The 20,857-nt window shown below is 38.7% G+C and overlaps 1 protein-coding gene across 1 annotated transcript; it reads right to left on the bottom strand.

Moving 5' to 3' along the window:
- Positions 1–2,544: 2,544 nt before the first annotated feature.
- Positions 2,545–20,283, bottom strand: SYNJ2BP (synaptojanin 2 binding protein). The gene is made up of 4 exons (XM_072428804.1): positions 20,128–20,283; positions 11,828–11,967; positions 9,281–9,376; positions 2,545–6,943 (listed from the first exon to the last, which is right to left on the bottom strand). The coding sequence occupies exons 1-4, from the start codon at positions 20,183–20,185 to the stop codon at positions 6,800–6,802; spliced, it is 438 nt and encodes a 145-aa protein (XP_072284905.1). The 5' UTR covers positions 20,186–20,283; the 3' UTR covers positions 2,545–6,799.
- Positions 20,284–20,857: the final 574 nt, after the last annotated feature.

Raw genomic sequence — 20,857 nt, 5'->3', positions numbered from 1 at the left:
AGATGATCAACATTGGCTGCCTACATGTTTTACTCTGAACAGGTTAGATTTAGGATACCAAAGGAAAAAACAAATGGCATTCATTTGCTTCATACATCTATAATCTAAGCAGGTGATTTTTCAAGTTCCATGATGCTAAAACTACACCATGAGTAAATTTAAAATTGTATGGAAAGTGATGTGGACATGTGGCTTGACTTTTCCCAAATGTGATCAGAATACCAAAATGATTAGATATGGGGTGTGTGTCTTTCTTATTAAATTCAGAGTCTCTGTGTAGGGTTTAAATATCATAATAATCTCCCCACCTATTGTGCGTTACTTCCCCCACCTCATAGATTGTAAGCAATTCAGGGCAGGTTCCTCTCCTCCTGTGTCACTGTCTGTATTTGTCTGTCATTTGCAACCCCTATTTAATGTACGTCGCTGCATAATATGTTGGCACTATATAAATTCTATTCATTAATAATAACATGACAAATTTCATAATGTAACCTTTGTCATGCATTGAGAGTACAAAGAGCAATGAATTGAAAAAGGAATTAATCTCCCATTACTTTAGTGCTATGCATGTAGCCCGAAGGTCAATAAAGCAAATGGTGCTATAAAACATATTACTATTGTTAATCTGAGGAAAGTAAAGTCCATCAAGGTCAGTTTATTTGAATTTCATTGTTCTAATGCTATGCAGCATGTGTCATCTGATGGTCTACTACTTAAAGGAAGGCTTCTTTTGAGTTGAAGGTATTGCTCTGCCCGTATCACTGGAACAGAACGTAGTGCGCAGTGTGCCTGGGCCAAACAACTGGTATTGCTGCAATCATCCTCCCCAGGACAGACATAGCTTACTCAATTAAGACTGTCACTATAATCCACACTCAAGATGTTAACTTGACAGATGAAGTACAGCCCATAACCCATAAAATGAGGGTCTGCCTAGATTGGACATCTAATTTGTCCTAAGTGATGATCCATCATAATTGATGGGGCTGTTTTTTGGAGACTTCAACAACGATTTTGCAAAAATCATTAGTGATCCAGATAAGGAACAATTACCATGCTCTGATTGCTTAAAGTTGTCATTATTTCCATCATACATTTTGTGAAATCTTAGTACTACATGCGACCTGCAGGTTTTTTCATCTGTGATCAGAAATCTCTATAGCTTTTGGGAATGTGTAGTAGGATTCTCTGATATCTAGAGAATTGCCTCTGAAGGAAGCAGGTTTTGAACTATGAAGATGCTTTCCATCCCAAATTTCCTTGTTCACTCATTTCAGGTATATCTGAATTTTCCCAGGGGTTTTTCTGGGGAAATACACAAAAGTGGAATCCCAGACCATTTTATTCCAGATGTCCTTCACCACCGCTCATTGGTCCAGTAGTTTTTGAACAGCTGGATACATTGACACCACTATGTTAATGACAAAGGAGAAGCTCAAATTTGTGACCCCTTTTAGAATACTGAGTATAAAGGAAAGGTTGTCCAATTCTTCCCATTGGTGAAAGATGCCCCTTAAGAAGCTCCCTTCTACTTTTTTTTCTCTGCCAAAGTCCATTTCCTCCGGGACCACTTTTCTTTATTGAACTTCCTGTTGCCTTTTATTATAATTAAAAAAAAAATTTTTTTTGTCGAACCTGCATTTTTCATCAGGAAAGCTTTGCTTGTTCACTGACCTTTCCAGCTCAGTACCAAAATTTGTCTGCCAATGGGTTGGTATTGATTGGTAAGGCAGCTAATTATCATACAAGAGCACAACAAATAAAATTATAGACTGACAGTAGATTCCCTTGAACCAGCATTTACATCCAACAAAGTCATGTTGATCATTTAATTGTCTAGTTTAGATAACAGAATAAAACAATTACCGAATATTTGTGGTAACAGACTATTTTGCAACTGGATAGCTACTGGCAAATGGACAATGATGTGTATTCCATGACGGCATGTCATCTCTTCAGCACACTGCTGCTGTCACAGTACAGAGGGAGAGAATTCTGGTTTAATGACTTTATTTTCTATTTCTGCACAGATTTCATGTTATATACACACAATGTTAAACTTAACATTTCTTAGAAAAAAAAAAAAAAAAAAAAAAACAGATTTACATCAGAAGTAAACAATCTGCCATAGTGTATAGTTGTAGTATCTAGAAAAATGATAATTCTCAACAAGATAAATATACATTTGATGGGGTTTGTTTCTGATATTTCTGAAATTATTATTACAGATTCCAGAAATATCATATACATGTTCCTCAATCACAAATAGTTGGTCTAACCTAAAGATTTTAATTCTTAACTAAAAGCTCCCACATGTAAAATTGCTAACTAAAGTAATTTTTTTCCCCACACATCTCAGTTAACAATTTTGCATTAGATTTAGGTGCAAAGTTAGCTTTAATAACCGATTCCTACATACAGAAGTAATTCATTTTGATGAAGTTAGGGCAGTAGATCTACTGAGGGTCACTGTAACATAAGAATTAAGAACTATTTTTCTATTAGTGCCTTATGTTTGGCATTTTTATCTTCCAGTAATAGTTGTTTACAAGCACTTCCTTTACATTCCTGCCACTGCAGTAACCAGCACTGATAGAATCCATCACCAGCCTACACCTTGTATAGGGTAGTTGTGATGTCACTCCCCTGGTCATGTAACAGTATGTGGGCCCAGATTTGTCTGTTCAACCCAATCACTGTCAACTGCATCCACATACATGGAGACACCAGCTATTGTTACCCGGCTGCAAAGTGGGCTGAAGCAACAAAGCAGCACCAGTGAGTGTACTCAGAGAAGAAGGTTGGGTTAACAAAGGCACTATCACTCTGCTCTGAATGGACAAAGAAACAAAGCCTCTTAAAGCACCAGCACCATTTTCTTACTGATTGTTACACTGATATACCAACAGGAAGCTTTATGAAAGCATCTGAAAGGACAAAATGTCATACCACTTTTTACCAGCACTGTGATTGAAAAAATTCTAAAATTCTAAAATTCAAAAATCTAAAATTGCAGCTCCTAGTCATAAAAAAAAATTGTAGAGCAGAACATAGATGGTGCTCTATGAATCTGCACAGATAGAATAGCATTGAAATAATGTTTATCTGCACTCAACAAACTGAGTGGAAACATAAAGATGCTATTAGTTTATTGGTAATGCGACATACTAGACATATGCCTTATAAACTAATCATACTAGTTCAGCTACAGAATGATTGTCTTTAACATGTGTGAGTTAGCAATTCAATTTAACAAAAAAATAAAAAATAAACCTTTGCCAGGTGAAGATATGAACAATCACTGTCTGTCATGATTCTAATTGACAAACAATGGAAGAATACAGTAATGACTTTTAAATTTGCGTCACTCCTGCCCAGGACAGAAAATAGAGGTTAACAGGTAACCTCCTGGTTCTAAAGCCCAGGAAAGTTAACTTCCCAGCTTAGATTATTTTACATTCATTACTTTTTATATTGGGTAGTTTCCCTTTAAAGCCAAGTAGTCATTAGTAAAATAGGGATTGCCATTGTGGACCTCCTGAAAACCTGGTTTCAGTACCTTTGGAGCCCCCACACTCAAGTATTCATATCAAGAAAGGCACAGTAGGATTAGGTCCTGTTTTTTATATCTGTCCTGGGTCCATGACTCAAAGTACTAAACTTATTCAGTGCTTTTTTGTTTTAGCAAACCTAAGCTATATTGCAGCTTTATAGGTCAAAACAATGTATGGTAAAGTTACCAAAATCGGGGTATACTTCATTGGCAGTATCCTCTATACAATGGCCTACACAATGATTCCCTTTCTTCAGAAGTTAAGTTGTACTCACACTGGTGTATAAATACAATGGCTGACATACTACAAAAACAAAATTACAAAAACTCACTTGGAGACAGGAAAAAATATTAAAATAAATATTTAAAATAGGGAGATTTGCATTTAAAATTGAAGAGACTTTAAGACTAGTACAGTTTATGAATTTATACAACCAAATGTTCTCCACCAAAGTTGGGGAGCTTTTCATTGTCTGACAACAATAGTAGAACTACAGGCAGCAACCTTGCTAGCAAATTATGCTCTAACTTGCAGCTTCATTACATCTAATGAGAAGATGATTAGTCAAGCGTATAAATAAAATATTCAGCAGAATAATTATTGCAATATTTAACAAAAACAGCAACAGAAGAACTACAGAGTTCTTGGCATATTCATGGTTGATAATGTCCCAATTACGCACTCATAAATTACAGGATTCCACTGTCTAGTTCTTTGGGTTTTAGCATGGCTTAGACAAATATTTGCACTATCCTCTTTTTTTCCTGAATAGATAAGGAGATATAACATCTTTCAAGTGTCCAAAAGGATTCATCTCCCTCACTTTCTATGCCAATTATGGTGGTCACCCCTACAGAAAGTGAAGGAAATTTCATCAGAACACAAAGTAATAAACTTATTGGAAGGGTTGCTACATTTTTGTGGTTTTTAATGTCTGCAAAGGCATTGATCTTGGTAATGACAAAGACCTGACGTGATCTAATCCCTATCAACATTTTCTAAACTAGGAAATACAAGTTTTGTTTTTCTAGAGTTACACTTTAGCCCTGTGCAAAGTTGGAAAATTTTGGCAACATGGTAAGGCACATTCACCAAGTTGATTTAACCAGGCACACATTGCATAGGTGTTGGCAAGGAAAACAAACATGTTTAAATTCACCTATAGCATTTGATGGTGAACAACTGCACCAATTATGGAACAAACTTTTTCTCTAACTTTAATTCCTTTGTAATTATTCCTGTAATTAAATGTATTTTGACTGATGTTTGAGTGTAATTCATGCCCCTTATGCAGATCTAATAAGGTAAAGGAAGACCTTTATTAAAGTTAAACTACAGTCTGGCATAATAAAATAAAAGAACCTGTCTGCCAAATCCTTTTTGCCTTTATAATTATCCCACCTGCGCGCTGTCCCAAAGCAATTCACCCCTATTTCACACACTTCTAGATGGCTTAGGGTCTGTGAGAAAGTAAAACCGTCTAGGTACTTCTTATTAAAGCAGGCATATCGCCACATTTTTTTTTACTTACTACTGGCTGTTTTATATATTGTATATTGTTTTATATACTGAAAACACTTTTTTATTTTTAAATACTATTTTTGAAGTGCCAATTTCACACATGCACAAGACTAGGTTCGCAGAGGCATCAACAGCTTTCAACCTAAGGTATTTTTTTTTTTAACCAACAGTTTCATTTCAAACAGGAGTTTGTTTCTAAAGTAAAATGGACAAATGTTTTGAAGCAGAGGAACTTCTGATGTCAGTTCAGCTTTAAAGGTGTTTTTTGCCTTTACATACTGACCCCCTCCCATCTGTATGGTGTAAGGTGTATCATAGTTCTACTGTGGTTAATACTATGGGGCAAAACAATGTTAATTCATAAAGCTCAGTAAAAGTAGTTATATATGAATAGACCAACCATAATACAACAAACCTGCTCTGGGAAAAGGAAGTCTGGGCTTCTAATAAAATGGGAATTGCCATTTACTCTTAACAATAACTATTTATTATAGTTAATAGAATCATGGAGATTTTTATAGAATCATAAAAACTGAACTCTGAAATGACAACAGAGAATTAAAAATTCAACATCCTTTTGGCCTTAAACATTTATAAACTGTTTCAAAAAAGTAACAGGATGCACTATTTGTAAAACAAAAGCCTCACTTCAACATGAACCCGACTAACCTGGTTTTCTTTGACAAACGTACTTAGATTGTCCTATATTTGGTTTTTGTTAAAGAGACACTGTCACCTTACCTATTCAATACACAGCACATACTTAAAGTCTACCTTACAACCACTATCTTAACCAATCCAGTGCTTCCAACTCAGCTACCCCCTCTGCTGCAAGTGCCACCAAAGCATCAGCTGGTTTAATAGCTCAGAGGGAGTGGTGACACCACCCAATATGCTTCATGTTGGTGTTAAAGCCGGCATGTTGGTATTTACCAGCAATTGGTTGATAAACATGAAAACTGCATCATAAGAGGAGATTGTAGGTTCCGCAAACTTAGATGAAATAGGTTCTTTTCAGTGAAGCCATTAAAGAGAGTATGACGCAGTTGGAAAATGGGATGAAAGTAGTCACGAGTTGGTTGACAGTCTCTTTAAAGCACATGAGCAACTTGGGCTAATGGCTCAACTCTGTTTCTAACATTACATTCCAATTTGTAGATAAAGATTATCCTTAAGTGGGAATAAAGGGCCTCTATCATTAATAATCAGCCACCAATAAGCCAATTTAAAAGGCCCACTTAAAACCACTTGCTTTATTCTCAGCTGTAAAAATCCAACCAATCACAACAGTAGGTTCCCATTAATCTGTGAATCAGGTTTAGACTAAGTGGTGTACATTTTTTACACAAGACCTCATTCCACCAAGTGTGAAATGTCCAAATTCCTTCCTTGTCTTAACAGAACACTATTCGGGAACTAAAAGAATACTCGAGAACATGACGCAGACAACATTAAAAAGAATACCTTACATCGGGTGAATTAAGAGGGCCAGATCAGATTAAGAATATAACAGTGATAACATTTACCATGATTTCTAGGGCTAGATTCCTCATACTGTTAAAAAACGTTGTACTGAAACACCCCCATGGCCAGTACCATTTCAAGCTACTGAATATTTGTTCCAGGCAGTGGATAGGATATCTCACACAATAGCATACAAAGGCTTGTGTAATTACAGCTGTATTTTCAAGCGTTTAACGTGTTTGTTATGTTTTGACAGTCTAAAATCTTGTCATACGTTGCCGATATTTTACAAAGGCAAATACAACCACAGCAGCTAGTATTAGAGGCACCACTATCATGGTTATGGATGTTCCTTCAGAGTCTGTGTCGCTTCTGCTTCCGAGAGGTCCATTTAGATGATTCTGTAAAGTGCACAAAACAGGGAAAGGGGCAGGGAGTAGAAAAGGTGGAGAGGAAGGGGGGTAAAAATACAGTTAAAAATAGTTACAGAATATTTAAATGCCCACCCTCCATAAAAGCTACTGCTAATTGTGGGTGGGATTTAGCATGGTCATTCAGAGAACAGCTTTTAAACACTACAGGATCAAATAAAAAAAGACCAATAGATAAGATACTGCTTCTAACAGTAGAAGTCACCAAAAACTCCTTTATTATGCTACCAAACGATAAAGCCATGGTTCCCCGGTAAGCAGAACAGGGATAGATGAGGAGTGAAAAACTGATTAGTGTATAGGTTTATATCAGTGTAGAGAAAAGGAAATGCATGAGAAGTACAGGTGGATGCTAACATCTGTAAATCTCAGGAGGTTAAAACGATCAAAAGGTGTATTCAAACTATCCTAGTTAGGCCGATATTTCAATTACTAGTTTACCGTCCAACTGAGTTTATCAGATGAATACATTTAGAAGTCCTATATGTTCTGTAGAAAACAAGAACTTGAATAGTATGTATATTGTCTTAGTACATTTCCTTTATGTATGATGCGAGTACATGTTTCCTTTATTTATGATGTGAGTACATATTCCCTTTATTATTGTTAGAACCAGTAAACATTTGTTAAAAAATGGTCACATAAAAATAAAATATGATGTAGTCTTCCATCCAGCCAGAAGGTGGGGCTTTAGTATTCTTTTCATATATGACAATGCACGGCTGACCGGTATTATTATTGTCGTATTCACATGCTATGCAGCATTTTACAAAGTCCAAAGTCCTATTTATACCCGTCCCTCAGCGGGGCTTACAATCTAATGTCCCAACCATAGTTATATGTCATCATACAGTCCAAGAACAATTTTAAGGGGAAGCCAATTAACCTAACTGCAAGGTTTTGGGATGTGTCCAGAGGCAACCTACACAAACAAAAGGAGAACATACAAACTCCCTGCAGGTAGTGTCCAGGCCAAAATTTAAACCTAGGACCTAGCACTGCAAAGTCAAGAATACATCAAAAGCTGATACACTTCTATCCAAGCAATTTCCTTTTTTTTTTTTTTTTTTTTGGGGGGGGGGGGGGTTAAATGAGTGAACATGATGTATGACTGTACAAAATAGTTTAAAATGTAATATACATTAGGAGATCTATATAATGTTGATGACAGCAACAATTCTCAGGAAAGGGTGAAATGAAAGCTGCTATGGGAAGCTACCTCTAAAAATAAAAATGGGTGCTTTTATAATTCAGTTCTATAAATTCCTTTTTCTATCACACTGAGACCATTCATGTGACTACACCAGGACTCCAGAAATGAAACCCATACGTGCATGATAACACAAGTGGCAGCAGGACTCTAGAGTAAATATTGCTATAATCCTTTTAAACTTGTAAATTATGGAAGGAGAATTGTTTTTCTATTCCTCAAAAAAAAAAAAAAAATTAAAAACAACTCATAGTTTTATATTGACAGTCTGTAAAATGGTGTTATATATTCCCTCATGTAATAATTCTACTTTAATAACCACTGGAGTTACGCAGAGCTGACAGAAGCTCTGAAGTGGAACTAACTTCCTGCTCCGCTGCTCAGACTAAATCATGGAGGACAGTGCTAGCATACAAGCTTAGGAAGATATTAGTGACAGAGGTAAGAAATTAAACCTGATGGTTTCCAGAACACATTAAAAGCCACGAGTGATGAAACTAGGTAGCATGTATCTGCTGAACCCCATTCTAAATATAGAGAACAGTTCCTATGGCTACAGCTGCATTTCTTCGTATTTTTTAGTGAAGAATGGTCAAAACCAAAGCTTGTTATTTTATTTTAAAGAAGAGCATGCTGGTGAATACAGCAGAAAGGGGGAAGTGACCCATGAATACACAGGTAAATGCAGGCACTGCAAGATGCCTGCACTACACCACTGGTAACTTAGGTCAGAACATGGTCAACTTTACGAAAGGAAAATGCTCTAAGTCAGTTCTTCCAAGGTTGACAAATAGTGTCATTTGGAACTCTTCCATTTAAGGCCTATTTAAAGCAATCTCCCAATATACAGAAATTGGCATTGTTTTTTTGTTTTTTTAAAGATACATGCCCTGAGGCTGTAATCTATTAGTCCTTAACTACTTGGTTACTGACTCAGAAAAAGTAATGTCTACCTGGTGTTGGAACTTAAATTAATTAATTAATTAAAGTCAGAGAACAGGATGACAGCCATAGATAATTTATCTGGTATTCTTTTACAGTCATAAGATTTTACAAATTTGTTTTTGAAAAATAGTTGGAGACTCAATTTAACATACCTGGTGCTGAACCTTTAAAACCACATGTTCACCAGCATTCCTGAAGAGATCTACAGCATTATTGTGCAGAAGATTTTCTAGCTTAAAACCATTCACCTGATTGGAAAAAAAAAAAAACATAAGATGCAAGTTAAATGAAGGTCAGCGGCCAACATTCTCCCTACATTCTATACACCAGCTGCAATACATCCATGTGTAGAAGAACAATGTAATAACAAGAAACTACAATGTTACAGATTTTTGCTGTGCACATGACTATTGTCAGAAATGACAAATCAGGAATCCTACTTGCTTGGGATCACATGCTATGAACCAACACAGATACATTTGCATTTCCAAATATTTGCAATTTTTTAAGTGTATTCTGGATATAGATGTAGATTTATTTTCTAAAATATAATGTCAAAGGTTTTAAAGACTTTGTATGCCAGTAAGTTTGTTATGGTATGGCAATGGTATTCTACTACTGAAAGATATAATAATTCAGCCCTTCAATGTTTTATATCGTTACCTAATAAGAATCAATTAAATTATAATACACAGTTTGGGGAATTTGCACCTTAACTTCTGAAGATACATCAACATAAAAAGCATTATTCTATTTGTGTATACAATGACCAATATTCCTTTCTGGTTTAAGGGATCTTTTTGCTTCAAAGAATGTTAAGTTTAATTTTTCCAGAGAGGATTTGGCTATGACTATTCCTGTTGAGCACTATTGCTGAGAAGGTCATGTTCAACGACAAAACAATCCTGTGCTCCATGTTTCAGCCATGACAGCAGTGGGGACACGCAGAATGAACACATACTTCCAAACATTTGAAACGGGGTGGCAGAACAAATCTCTCAATCATTCAAATCTATGCTGTATGTACCTGCACTGGAAGGATCACTTGTGCCAGACCAGTCAAGACTACATATACACACCAGATGATTCTCATCCGATAATCGCCTCAAGGCTGATATCAGACAAGAATCTGCCGTCCCAGTGGATCCACAGACGAGGAATGATCATAATGAAAGTGAAGAGGAGAGACCGCAGCGGGTTGCTGCTCCGTCATTCTCCAATCTCCATAAAGCAGAACGGCGCGATATGTACGTAGTCATTTGGCGTTGGATAGGATCGTGAAAGATGCTTTCCAACGACAATTATTGCACATGTGTATTTAGCCTAAGATGTAACTTCAAAAAGTGCAGAGGTTCTAACCTTTCCCTACTTGAACTTGAAAATCTAAAAATATTGGTTTCCAACTGTAGACATATATTGGATATGAATGCAATTTGTTGATTTTCCCAATGTTTGCTTTCAGTGCTGGCTGTATTTGTGTACTTCATAATAAACGTGTAATCAGATTGTGTGAAGGAAGGTCCGGAGTCAGTTAAGAAAAATGCACTTTGCTGTAAAATGCTATTAAAAGTAAATGTGTATTGCTTTAAAAAAAAAAAAAAAAAAACCACTGGTGTAAAAAAACTCTATGGAAACAAAGTTTGTATATTTAAAGACATGCAATATTCACTTATGAAATCATTGCACTGTATGACCAATCAGTTTTTGTTCCACATATGAACCCGTTGCTTTTTTAGTTGTTTTGAATTCCAATAACTAAAGATAAATTATATACTCTATAGCACTGGTTGCCAAGCTTTTTGGACCTATAGACCCCTAAGATGCACAGAATCCGGACCACGCGTGCATGGGGACCAATGTGTTGCTCTAAGGGAAAGAAACCTCCCCAGAGTGACATCATGATGTCAGAACCCGCCCACTCTGAGCCTGTGATGGGAAAGTGGGCAGATTGTGTCCATATGGTGAACACCGTCAGCGGCTAAGGCCGGTGTGCCCCCAGTGGGGTCCTTCTCCAGATCCCGCTGGAGGGCCCAGCCGGTCAGAGCTGGGGACCACTAAAATTGTCTCATGGACCGGTTGCCGACCGCTGCTCTATAGTTGATCTTTATATACACAAGTAAAGACGCCAAGTTTAAAAGCTTCTATGGATATGTTGCAATCTTATATTAATAGCTATATTTGCAGGCAACTCTCATTTCCACACAGGGAAGTGCCCTGATATTCTTCTTAACTCCCAGCAAGTCTACCAAACTGTCTGACCAGCTACAATGCATGTGAAAATACAGAGCAAAAGAAAGAAGAGTAAATATCTGGTGCTGTAAACTATTAGCAGACTTGTTGCATGAGTAAAAGCTCAAACATAACACTGATAACTCAGAAGGAATGTTTAAGTAAACAAGAACAAAACAAATGAACTTTAAAATTACCCTTGTATAGGGACCATTAAACACACCTAGGTGTTGCCTGCAACAGGACAAACCCATTCATCTAGGACAATACAGGCCAGATTCAAAGGCATGCAACCATAGAATTCTTCAATTTAAATGGGAGTGGGTTGGATTCAGTAAACAGATTAAATGATCACAGACAGAGCAATTGTGCAGTAGTTCATTTGCAGTATAAACAAATCCAGACAGATAGACTATTTACACTACAAACAATCCCAGATAGACAAGTAGGACAATATCAGGATGTCTTACCTCTAGTATTCGGTCACCCTCCTGCAGCCTGCCATCCACAGCAGCAGCTCCGTTCTCTTTAATGCTACTGACATATATGCCACTGTCATTATGAGACACGTATTGCTGGTCTGTGCCTCCTACAATGTTGAACCCCAGGCCTAAATCGACAAAAAACATAAAAGTTTAGACAAGTCAAGACTAGTAATAAAAATGAGCCAAAAGTAATACAAGTTATAAGTCTTAAATTATTTTAAAAGAAAAACATGGAGAATTTTGTTGTCAACCACCCATTTAGCTAATGCTAGTTGCCCTTGGGTCATACTGACCCTAATGTTTCAATACTTTAAGTCACTGACCTGAATCAAAGATGCAAACAATATCTTTAAATTTTAGTATAATTTCTTGCTCCAAGTCAATAAGGCACAGTACTGAAGTGGGTCAGTGTAACAGCCAGGGGAAAGCCAACAATAGCTTGCCCCATGTTTCTCTTAGGGAAATATTCTGTAAAGATGCTTTTTTTAATTTTAACGTACATCAGTATATTTGAATATATTATTCAAAGGACTGCAACAATTATCGGTCAATTTTGTACATCTAGGCTGTTCCGGAGAATTAGAAAACTATTCCATAGCCAAACATATTCAAGTAAAATTACCTTATCACATTTCAAACATTATGTAAAAGGGTGGAGACCCCCTCCACTTCATATATCTACCCTTCAATATTTACCACGTGCTCAATCTCACACATGTAAAGTAAGATTGACACACATCTTTTTTTAACATTTGGTGGAAGACACGTTATCTGATCCTGTGCAATGGGAGATCGGCTGATGCCAGGAAGATTCTGGAAAAAAGAAGATGGCATCGCTGGAGGAAACCGCTAACCCTGGAATGAAGAGGAGCCAAGATCGTGCACGACTCGCTGGGTGCAATTTGTACATGGGTGGGGAGGCTTTTCACAAGTAAAGGTAAGTGATTTCTTTTTACTTAAAGTTCTGCTTTACCTTTAAATCCATTGTGGATAGAAAATTTGTGACTTTTTTTTTTAAAGGCATGAAAAACAACCAACATCCCAAAAACTTTAAAAAAAAAAATGAATATTAAAAAACCAAGATATGCTAGTAAGCAAAGTTGGTTTTCATAAATGTGTGTAACATGCCTTAATAAATGGGAGGACATGTTCTACCCTTATAAAGAACGTCCCATCTCTATCCTGCACAAAGCCACACTTGCTGTAAGCCATTATCATATTATCCAGTACATTTAGTATTTGTGAAAGCAATGATGTGGCTTTCTGGAGCTCTGCAGACACCATTAGATCTCCTGCCAGCAGAACCGTCTCTGCGTGGAATCAATGAAACCTAGAGGTTTTTTATTACAACTTTCACTAAGTGCATTCTCCGTTCATATCACAGAGATCAGTTTACTTGTACCTAGCAGGTGGATACAATATAAATCATTCTGACCTTTTGTTTTCAATGTTTCTGGTCTTTTTTTTTTTTAATTATTATTTTTAAAAAGTTAACAGCAATTGAACCAGCAAACAATAAGTTGCACAAAGAGGTTATAAAAAAGGGAGGCAATATATTTTTTTCCATGAAAGTTTTAGTGTGGTTTACAAAGTACTTGGGGTTTGGTAAAGAAGATGAAGAAGATCCCAAAAAGCAACAGATATTGGAGAAAAAGTTAAATAGGACAGAGGGAAGAGGAGGAGACAACTAGTTATTAGTACGAAGAGTCAAGCACTGCAGACACAAACTAAATGTACACACCCATGTTTGCATGGGTTTCCTACAGGTACTCCGGGTTTCCTCCCACGGTCCAAAAACATGCAGTTAGGTTATTTGGCTTCCCCACAAAATTGACCTTAGACTGTGGTAATGACATGACTATGGTAGGGATATTAGATTGTGAGACCCTTTGAGGGACAGCTAGTCACATGACTATGAACTTTGTACACTGCTGCATAATATGATGGCACTATATAAATACTGTGTAATAATACTTCTACACAAAAAGCACTTGGAGGTGCCTACATTTTATGGCTTTGCTCATTTTAGCAATTTTTGCATTGTGACAGGTGCACTTCAAAGCCAATCTCCAGTTACCCCCTTCCCTAACTCCCCAATCCCATATGACTTGCATGAAAAAAATGCCCTTTAAAGCAGAACTAAACTAAAAATAAAAAACATACACTTGGCTTTAATCCTGCAGATCCCTCGATGAATCCCTCGAAGAAATTCCTTTTCGTCTCGGCAAAGAGGAAGCGTCGAGTGACATAGCCGATGTCAAAGGAACAAAACAAAAAAAAAAGCCAAACAAAAAAACTGCGCAAGCGTGAGATCAGCATCTCTTTTCCCTTGGTAAAAAATACCCCTTCTGCACATGCCTGAGATCAGGGCATGGTGACATCGATCATGCAGGTAAGTATGTTTTATTGCAGAAGGGACATTGTGTGTATAAAAGCCTGTCGGATGACAAGATTTCAGATGTGTGATACTTTCATTATATTCTGTTTATGTGATTTTATTATTGCTTACAACCATATTACAGAGCTTAATGGTAATACCATCTTTGCAGGGTGGAGTGTTTCTGGTTAAACCCAACTAGAAATTCCTTCTGCAAGCTGCCAATAAAAACACCCATGGCTATCAATTAAACTATTTGCAGGTACAATTATGATGGTACATTCAGAGACAAAACATTCAATAAGAACATAAAAATCCTCAGGTTGCTTTGGCTTGGTAATATTAGCCCAGACAATGCAGATGTCTTCTCACAAGATTTTACATCATCTACCACACCAAGACCATGCACTTTACCTCGTGGGCTAATGCAGGGCCTTAACTAAAGCTTCGTACACACATCAGATGATTCTAGTCCGATAATCGCCTCAAGGCTAGTACAGCACTTGCCCAACGTTGTTCATGGATCCGTCCTGGCAGATCCACAAACAATCATAATGCAAGTAAAGGGCACAGTGGGGTGCTGCTCCAGCATTCTCCCCTCTCCATAAAGCACAACGGCACTGCATGTACATCACTCGTTAAGTCTTTTGTCGTTGGAAAGGATCTTGAAGGGCTAGATGGTTAAACAGAGCCCACAGAGAAAGCTGAAAGACCTTTGTAAGCAACAGTAAGTAGATCTAACATCGGAAATGCTTGTTTTGTTGTCATCTACTGGTAAGTAGAGCAATGCTCACACATCATCATTTGGGGCCAAGCTTACTTTTTAGTACAAGTGTAAAATCACTTAAAATTTACAAAATTAGGTCATTTTGGATATAGTCTACATTTTACCAAAGTAACAGATCGGTAGATTATGAAGAACGGGCAATGAGGTATAGAAAATTCAACTTTTCTGCAAGGCAAATGCCAACTGCAGTGATTTCTAGGTGAGCAAATCAAACACTATACTTACAGAGTTTGATTGGCTCAGTTTCAACTCGCAGGTGCATAAAATTTTTACATGATTTGTACAAAGGATGAATTTTTTGTTGTTCTCATAGACCATCTTCAATACAGAATGGCATAAAGCTTTTAATATAGGTAGCCTTTGCTTTCGCAATTTTCATCTTACGTTTGAATCGTCCAGGCTGCTTTAGGTTACTTTAGGAAACAGTTAAATTGAAATGCCAAGAACAGTTTTCATTACATAATCCAAAAGGAAACACTAACAGGGGAAGAGATTTACCTATAATCTTTTGGTAATGCTGCACCTATGCAAAGATTTTATGGAATGGTAACTACAGGAGCTTAGAACTATCTTCACAGCATGTGCCTTGAGTCCAACCAACTCTGTATTTAATTTTGCAAATCCTACTAAATATGTTTAAATAATTTAAAGAGTTCTTCCAGAGGTGGCTAGGGGTTCCTTGAGCCATGCACAATTTGTGGCTCCAAGGTCAGATTTGGTAACACCAATGATTTAGATATGTAACAGGGTGATATTCTTCCCACTGATCACTATGATATTATACTGTGATACATGGATATAATAAACAAAGCAGGGGTTCCCTAGGACCTGAAAGTTATTTCAAGGGTTCTGCCATGTTAAAAGGCTGAGGCTTCTCTACATCCCTGTAGGACATTTGTGACATAGGAGAGAAGGTATCTAGGTAGGTGGCTCAGTGATATCCCCAGTGCCTAGGCAAAATGCCTACAAGACAGGTTTCCAGGTATTGTAAAATTTCCTTTTCTTTTATTTTTTTAGCCCTGCTGTTTTTTGAAGGTGGTTCTCTATCACTTTTAGTTGATGCAAACTGCACAGTCTGCTTTAATGTATGTACATGGCTACATAGTGTACAAATGGCAGACTGCCCAAACCCTGAATACAATTGCAGTGCTATATTAGTAGCAGTGTATTTGTGAGCTCATCCTATTATTTATTTAGGTGGAATTACAGAATGGGTAAGATTAAGAATCATCAGTTTGTGATGGTTTCTGTGTCTGACTTGGAGAGATTTCCTTTTACTGCTGACAGAAAAGGACAACAAAATATAAAGGGTCCAACCTATTCCCACACACCCAACATTGTGAGAGACATAGGTGGACATCACTAGGATTTACAAGAAATGGTCATTTTTTTAAATGTGGTTCAAAATATTTTGACTTGGGCTACGTACACACGTGCAATAATTGTCGTTGGAAACCAACGATTGATGACCATTAGGCCAAAAATCTTTAAAGTGCACAACGACTGGCCAATGAAGCAGAGGAAAGTACAATTTATGTTACTGGAAACGATCTTTCATGATTCTTTCTATCTATCTATCTTTCTCACTGAGCTCACCTCTCTTGACTTGTATGGCAGTTGTTCCCCATTGGTTGTTTATGGCTCTATTCTGATGGATCCACTACGGAATGACGTCAGGCGACCACTGTACACGTGTAGGTTTCTCGTCTTAGGCAATAAGAATGTGAGGTATAAACATATTTATCTGGGAAATCTAATTTAATTTTTTCAAGTTTAAAAAGTTCAAGTTTGCCTTCTAAAACAGTGGTCGCCAACCGTGTTTGGTCCGTGGCTCTAGCCAGTGAGCCCCTGGGGGGACGCACTGGGTGGAGCCCCGGACAACGTTCCCTGTACGAATTGCAGGCTCAAGGAAGAGTTCGGAGACACAACCTGCCCACTTCTTATCTAATTCTGTACCAGAGACAATGGTCACAGGACAAGTGGGGAGAATAAATTGTTCTAGCAGATAGCAATAAAGTTGAGGCACAGGTACTGTTTAATAGCTGTACAGTTTAAGTTTCTCGTAGAAAGCAGATTTTGTCTCTGCAGTGTTCTCCCCAGCCCGTTTTAGCCGGTGACACCACCTTGCACTTATCGGTGAGCAACCGACTGTTTTTGGGTGGTTACTGAAAAGTTGGGTTACAAAACAGGGGCCAAGACCCCCCTACCATTCCTTCCCACCCAGCTTAAAAAAAAAGCTGGCGAAAACACTGAAGTGGATCTGTACTTAAAGTGGAACTAAAGTCCCCCTTTACAGAATAAAGGATCAGGCAGGTGGTTATTGCACAACAACCCACCTTACCTGAGTTACGCATGCGCAGTGTCAATTTTGTTTTCCAGGGAAATCCGGCATCCCTAGCTTCCCTTTTGTGTGCTTGAGATAAAGAACTCTTGCATGCCTCTGCGGGAGTTATGTCAACCCAGGCACAACTAATCAACTTGGCTGAAAACTGTTGCTAGGAAAAAAAAGAGAAGGAAGATGTTGGCACCCTGCATGGAACATAGATAGGCAAGTCAAACAGCTTTATTTCTATTTTAGGCAGACTGTATTAAAGTGACTGCAATACATAAGGCGCCATAAGACCCAAAGGTTCTACCTGACAGTACAGCAGAGTTCTGTGAAAGTTCTACATGCATTCAGAAAGCCCATCTTTATTGAGAAAGGATGCCTTTCCCTTTAAATAGCAATGCCTAGGCACTCCTGTGTCTGAAGCCTGAAAGCTGTATATCAGCTAGTATGAGATCTAAAGCTACGTACACACTTCCAATTATTATCGTTGGAAAGCGAACGACGAACGATCCTGCCCGATATCTACGAACGATCGTATAGCACCGATCCTGCACATACAGATAACGACACGATCGTTCGTAGATATTGTACACACAATAGATACGATCGTTTGAGCGATAGAGGAACTATGTGCACGACAGGAAGTGAACGAACGTTCGTTCATTACGCATGCTCAGACCATGGACGATCAACGAACGATCGTACACACGAACGATGTTCAACGATCGTCGTCCAATCCGATCCGCCGGTCCGGTCGTTCGTTTCCAACGACTTTCCTCTTTCGTCGGCGTCGTTGGTTACTTTTTTTACGAACGATTTTTGCCCAATCGATCGTTCGTCGTTCGTTTTGAACGATAAAAATTGGAAGTGTGTACGCACCTTAAGGCACTGCTGGTACATTTAGAATGTGATTTGGTCATGCCAATACTGTAATGCATGTTTTCCTTGCCATATTGTGACTTATTTTCCCTAGGATTCAAATACAAAGTTATCAAGAGATTTAGTTTTGGTTTAACCAACAGCTCAATATATACCATTGTCTAAACTCCTGTCTATAAAATGTATCTTTAAGAAGTAAGAGAAGTGATCTAGTCTCCTAGATTGTAAGCTCTTCTGGGCAGGGTCCTCTTTTCCTCCTGCGTCACTGTCTGCATCTGTCTGTCATTTGCAACTTCTATTTAAAGCGTACCTAAAATAAGTGCAAAACCCTTTTTTTTTTTTTTTTGCACCACCCCCAAATTCTCCATTGTCTAGGACCGGCATATCCAAAGTTCGGCCCGGGGGCCAATCGCGGCTCATGTTCAGATTTCCACTAGCCCGCAGCCTCTGTCATAAAATCAATAATATGCGGCCCTGTTGACCACAGTATAAAATACACACGTACAAAAAAAACTATTTTTTATTTCACCCTGCAATTATCAGCCTGCTACTTGGTGGGCATAAATAGCGGGACGGGAGTCCCAATGTGTGCACAGGGAATCCCCTCCGTCATTATATTGGGGAGCTGCACGGACCACACCCACTCTGATTGCAAAAATGTGCTATGCACGGGGCCCGCACTGACACTGGACTCCATGCACAGGGAATCCCTCACATCACCCTGGTGGGTGTGTGCTGTGCAGGACCCGAGCAGACAACGCCAACACTAACCCTGAGTACTGCGGAATGGTTGGCCCCCCACACATTTTCTCCTCACCAAATCTGGCCCTCTTTGCAAAAAGTTTGGACATCACGGCCTAGGAGAACGAGAATGAATGGAGTGCCGAGCCTCGTGGGATACCTACGTCACGCATCCAAGGAGGCTCTTGGCTGCTCCTTCTGCACAAGGCCTGAGCATCTCAGGCATGCGCAGAAGGAGCCTTTTGGTGAAATAGCAAAAGGATTTTGTGTTTTCGCATGGGCAATGAGATAGGCAAGTTATTCTTCCAACCTACGTCACCCGATCTCGCACCTGGGTTGGGTGATGTAGGAAGAAGTACCAGGAAGAAGAGCAGAAAATGGCGCCACCCCGCGCACCGGCTCGGTGATGGACACCAAGAAAACACAGGACCTGATGGAAGAGACCTCCAGGCCGATCGACTGTGCTGTGGGATTGAAGGTAAGTGCATTTTTTTTTGTTTTAAGCACTTTTCAATTTAGTTCCTCTTTAATGTACAGCGCTGTGTAATATGTTGGCGCTTTATAAATAATAATAAAGTGAAACATCAAAAAGGAACAGGCCAAAACTATACAGCACACTGCTTCCTGCCTCTTCAAGATGCATAGTCCACGCTGGTCATCCTTCTCCTTCCTTCTGTATATGACCTTGAAGCAACATATCAGGAGCCCAACACAGCTCAGAAAGTATTGATGGAAGGACCGGGATGACAGCTCAGTCAGATCCTTCCATCATTATTTGGTGTTTTCTCACCTGATCAGCCAGGAATGGAATTTGCTAAAGTTCTATCCTGACTTTCATAAACTTCAGTGCTGACCATCATCACACCCAGGATATAGAAAATGGCCACAAATACAGCAGATTGCATGCAAAAATGACTGCAATGTAGGCAATACCAGCACCTGGTATATGTGCAATATACACACAGTGGTATCATCTGCTACAATGCAAAATATTAATGCATATGCTGGAGATAGTGACATATATATATATATATATATATATATATATATATATACAGAAATTCTACCAAGGAACGCTGGCTGTGCAGGGCCTGCACAGTCCCGGGATGTCATGTCGGTCCCTGACTACTTCTGTGTCCTCCCCCGTGACCCCAGCCCGTCCCGGTCATTACCTGAGGGTCCTCTAGTGAGCTGGATATCTTCCACCACGGCCCGGGACCCGGCGCTCATAGCTGCTTCCTCCCCCTATGCAGGGACAACAAGGGCTGAAGGTGAAACGTTCCCGCACACTTTCTGTTTCTGAAACCGGACAGCCCCCACGTGGGGGAGGAAGCGGCGCGCTGCATCTTGGGATATGTAGTCAGCCGCATTGCGCTGATGCCACGCCCACATGCTTTACAATGCAGACTGTGAGGAGAGCTTCTATAGATGGTGGGATGCATTGTGGTGCCTGATATTGTGAAGCAATATGGCAGATATAAAACACATATTGATGTTCAATCACCTACATACCTCTACATGTTGGTTACAAATATTTATATGTACAGCCAACCTAAAATGGGACAAGTCTTCAATGGAAGTTTTTATGTAACTCCCAGTGACACTATACATAAATAGTATTTACCTGATTCATTTATTGAATCTTCATTCTTTTACTGTGACTATTTGTGCAAGGAATTCCCAAATTCATGGTGTATGGGATTGCTGCATGCAGCCCTGCCACATTTTGTGGTTTCTCCCACTGCTACCACAGTACAGGTAGTCCCAGGTTACATACGAGATAGGGACTTTAGGTTTGTTCTTAAGTTGAATTTGTATGTAAGTCCGAACAGGTTCATTATTTTATTAAATGCAGTTTTGACAGATGTTTGTCTCAACATATTATTAGGCATGTCAGTGTGG

Source organism: Pyxicephalus adspersus, chromosome 12 (genome assembly GCF_032062135.1).
Source record: "Pyxicephalus adspersus chromosome 12, UCB_Pads_2.0, whole genome shotgun sequence".
In the NCBI taxonomy this organism is placed as follows: Eukaryota; Metazoa; Chordata; class Amphibia; order Anura; family Pyxicephalidae; genus Pyxicephalus; species Pyxicephalus adspersus.
The sequence above is the reverse complement of the archived record's forward strand: the minus strand, read 5'-3'. Positions and strand labels throughout refer to the sequence as shown.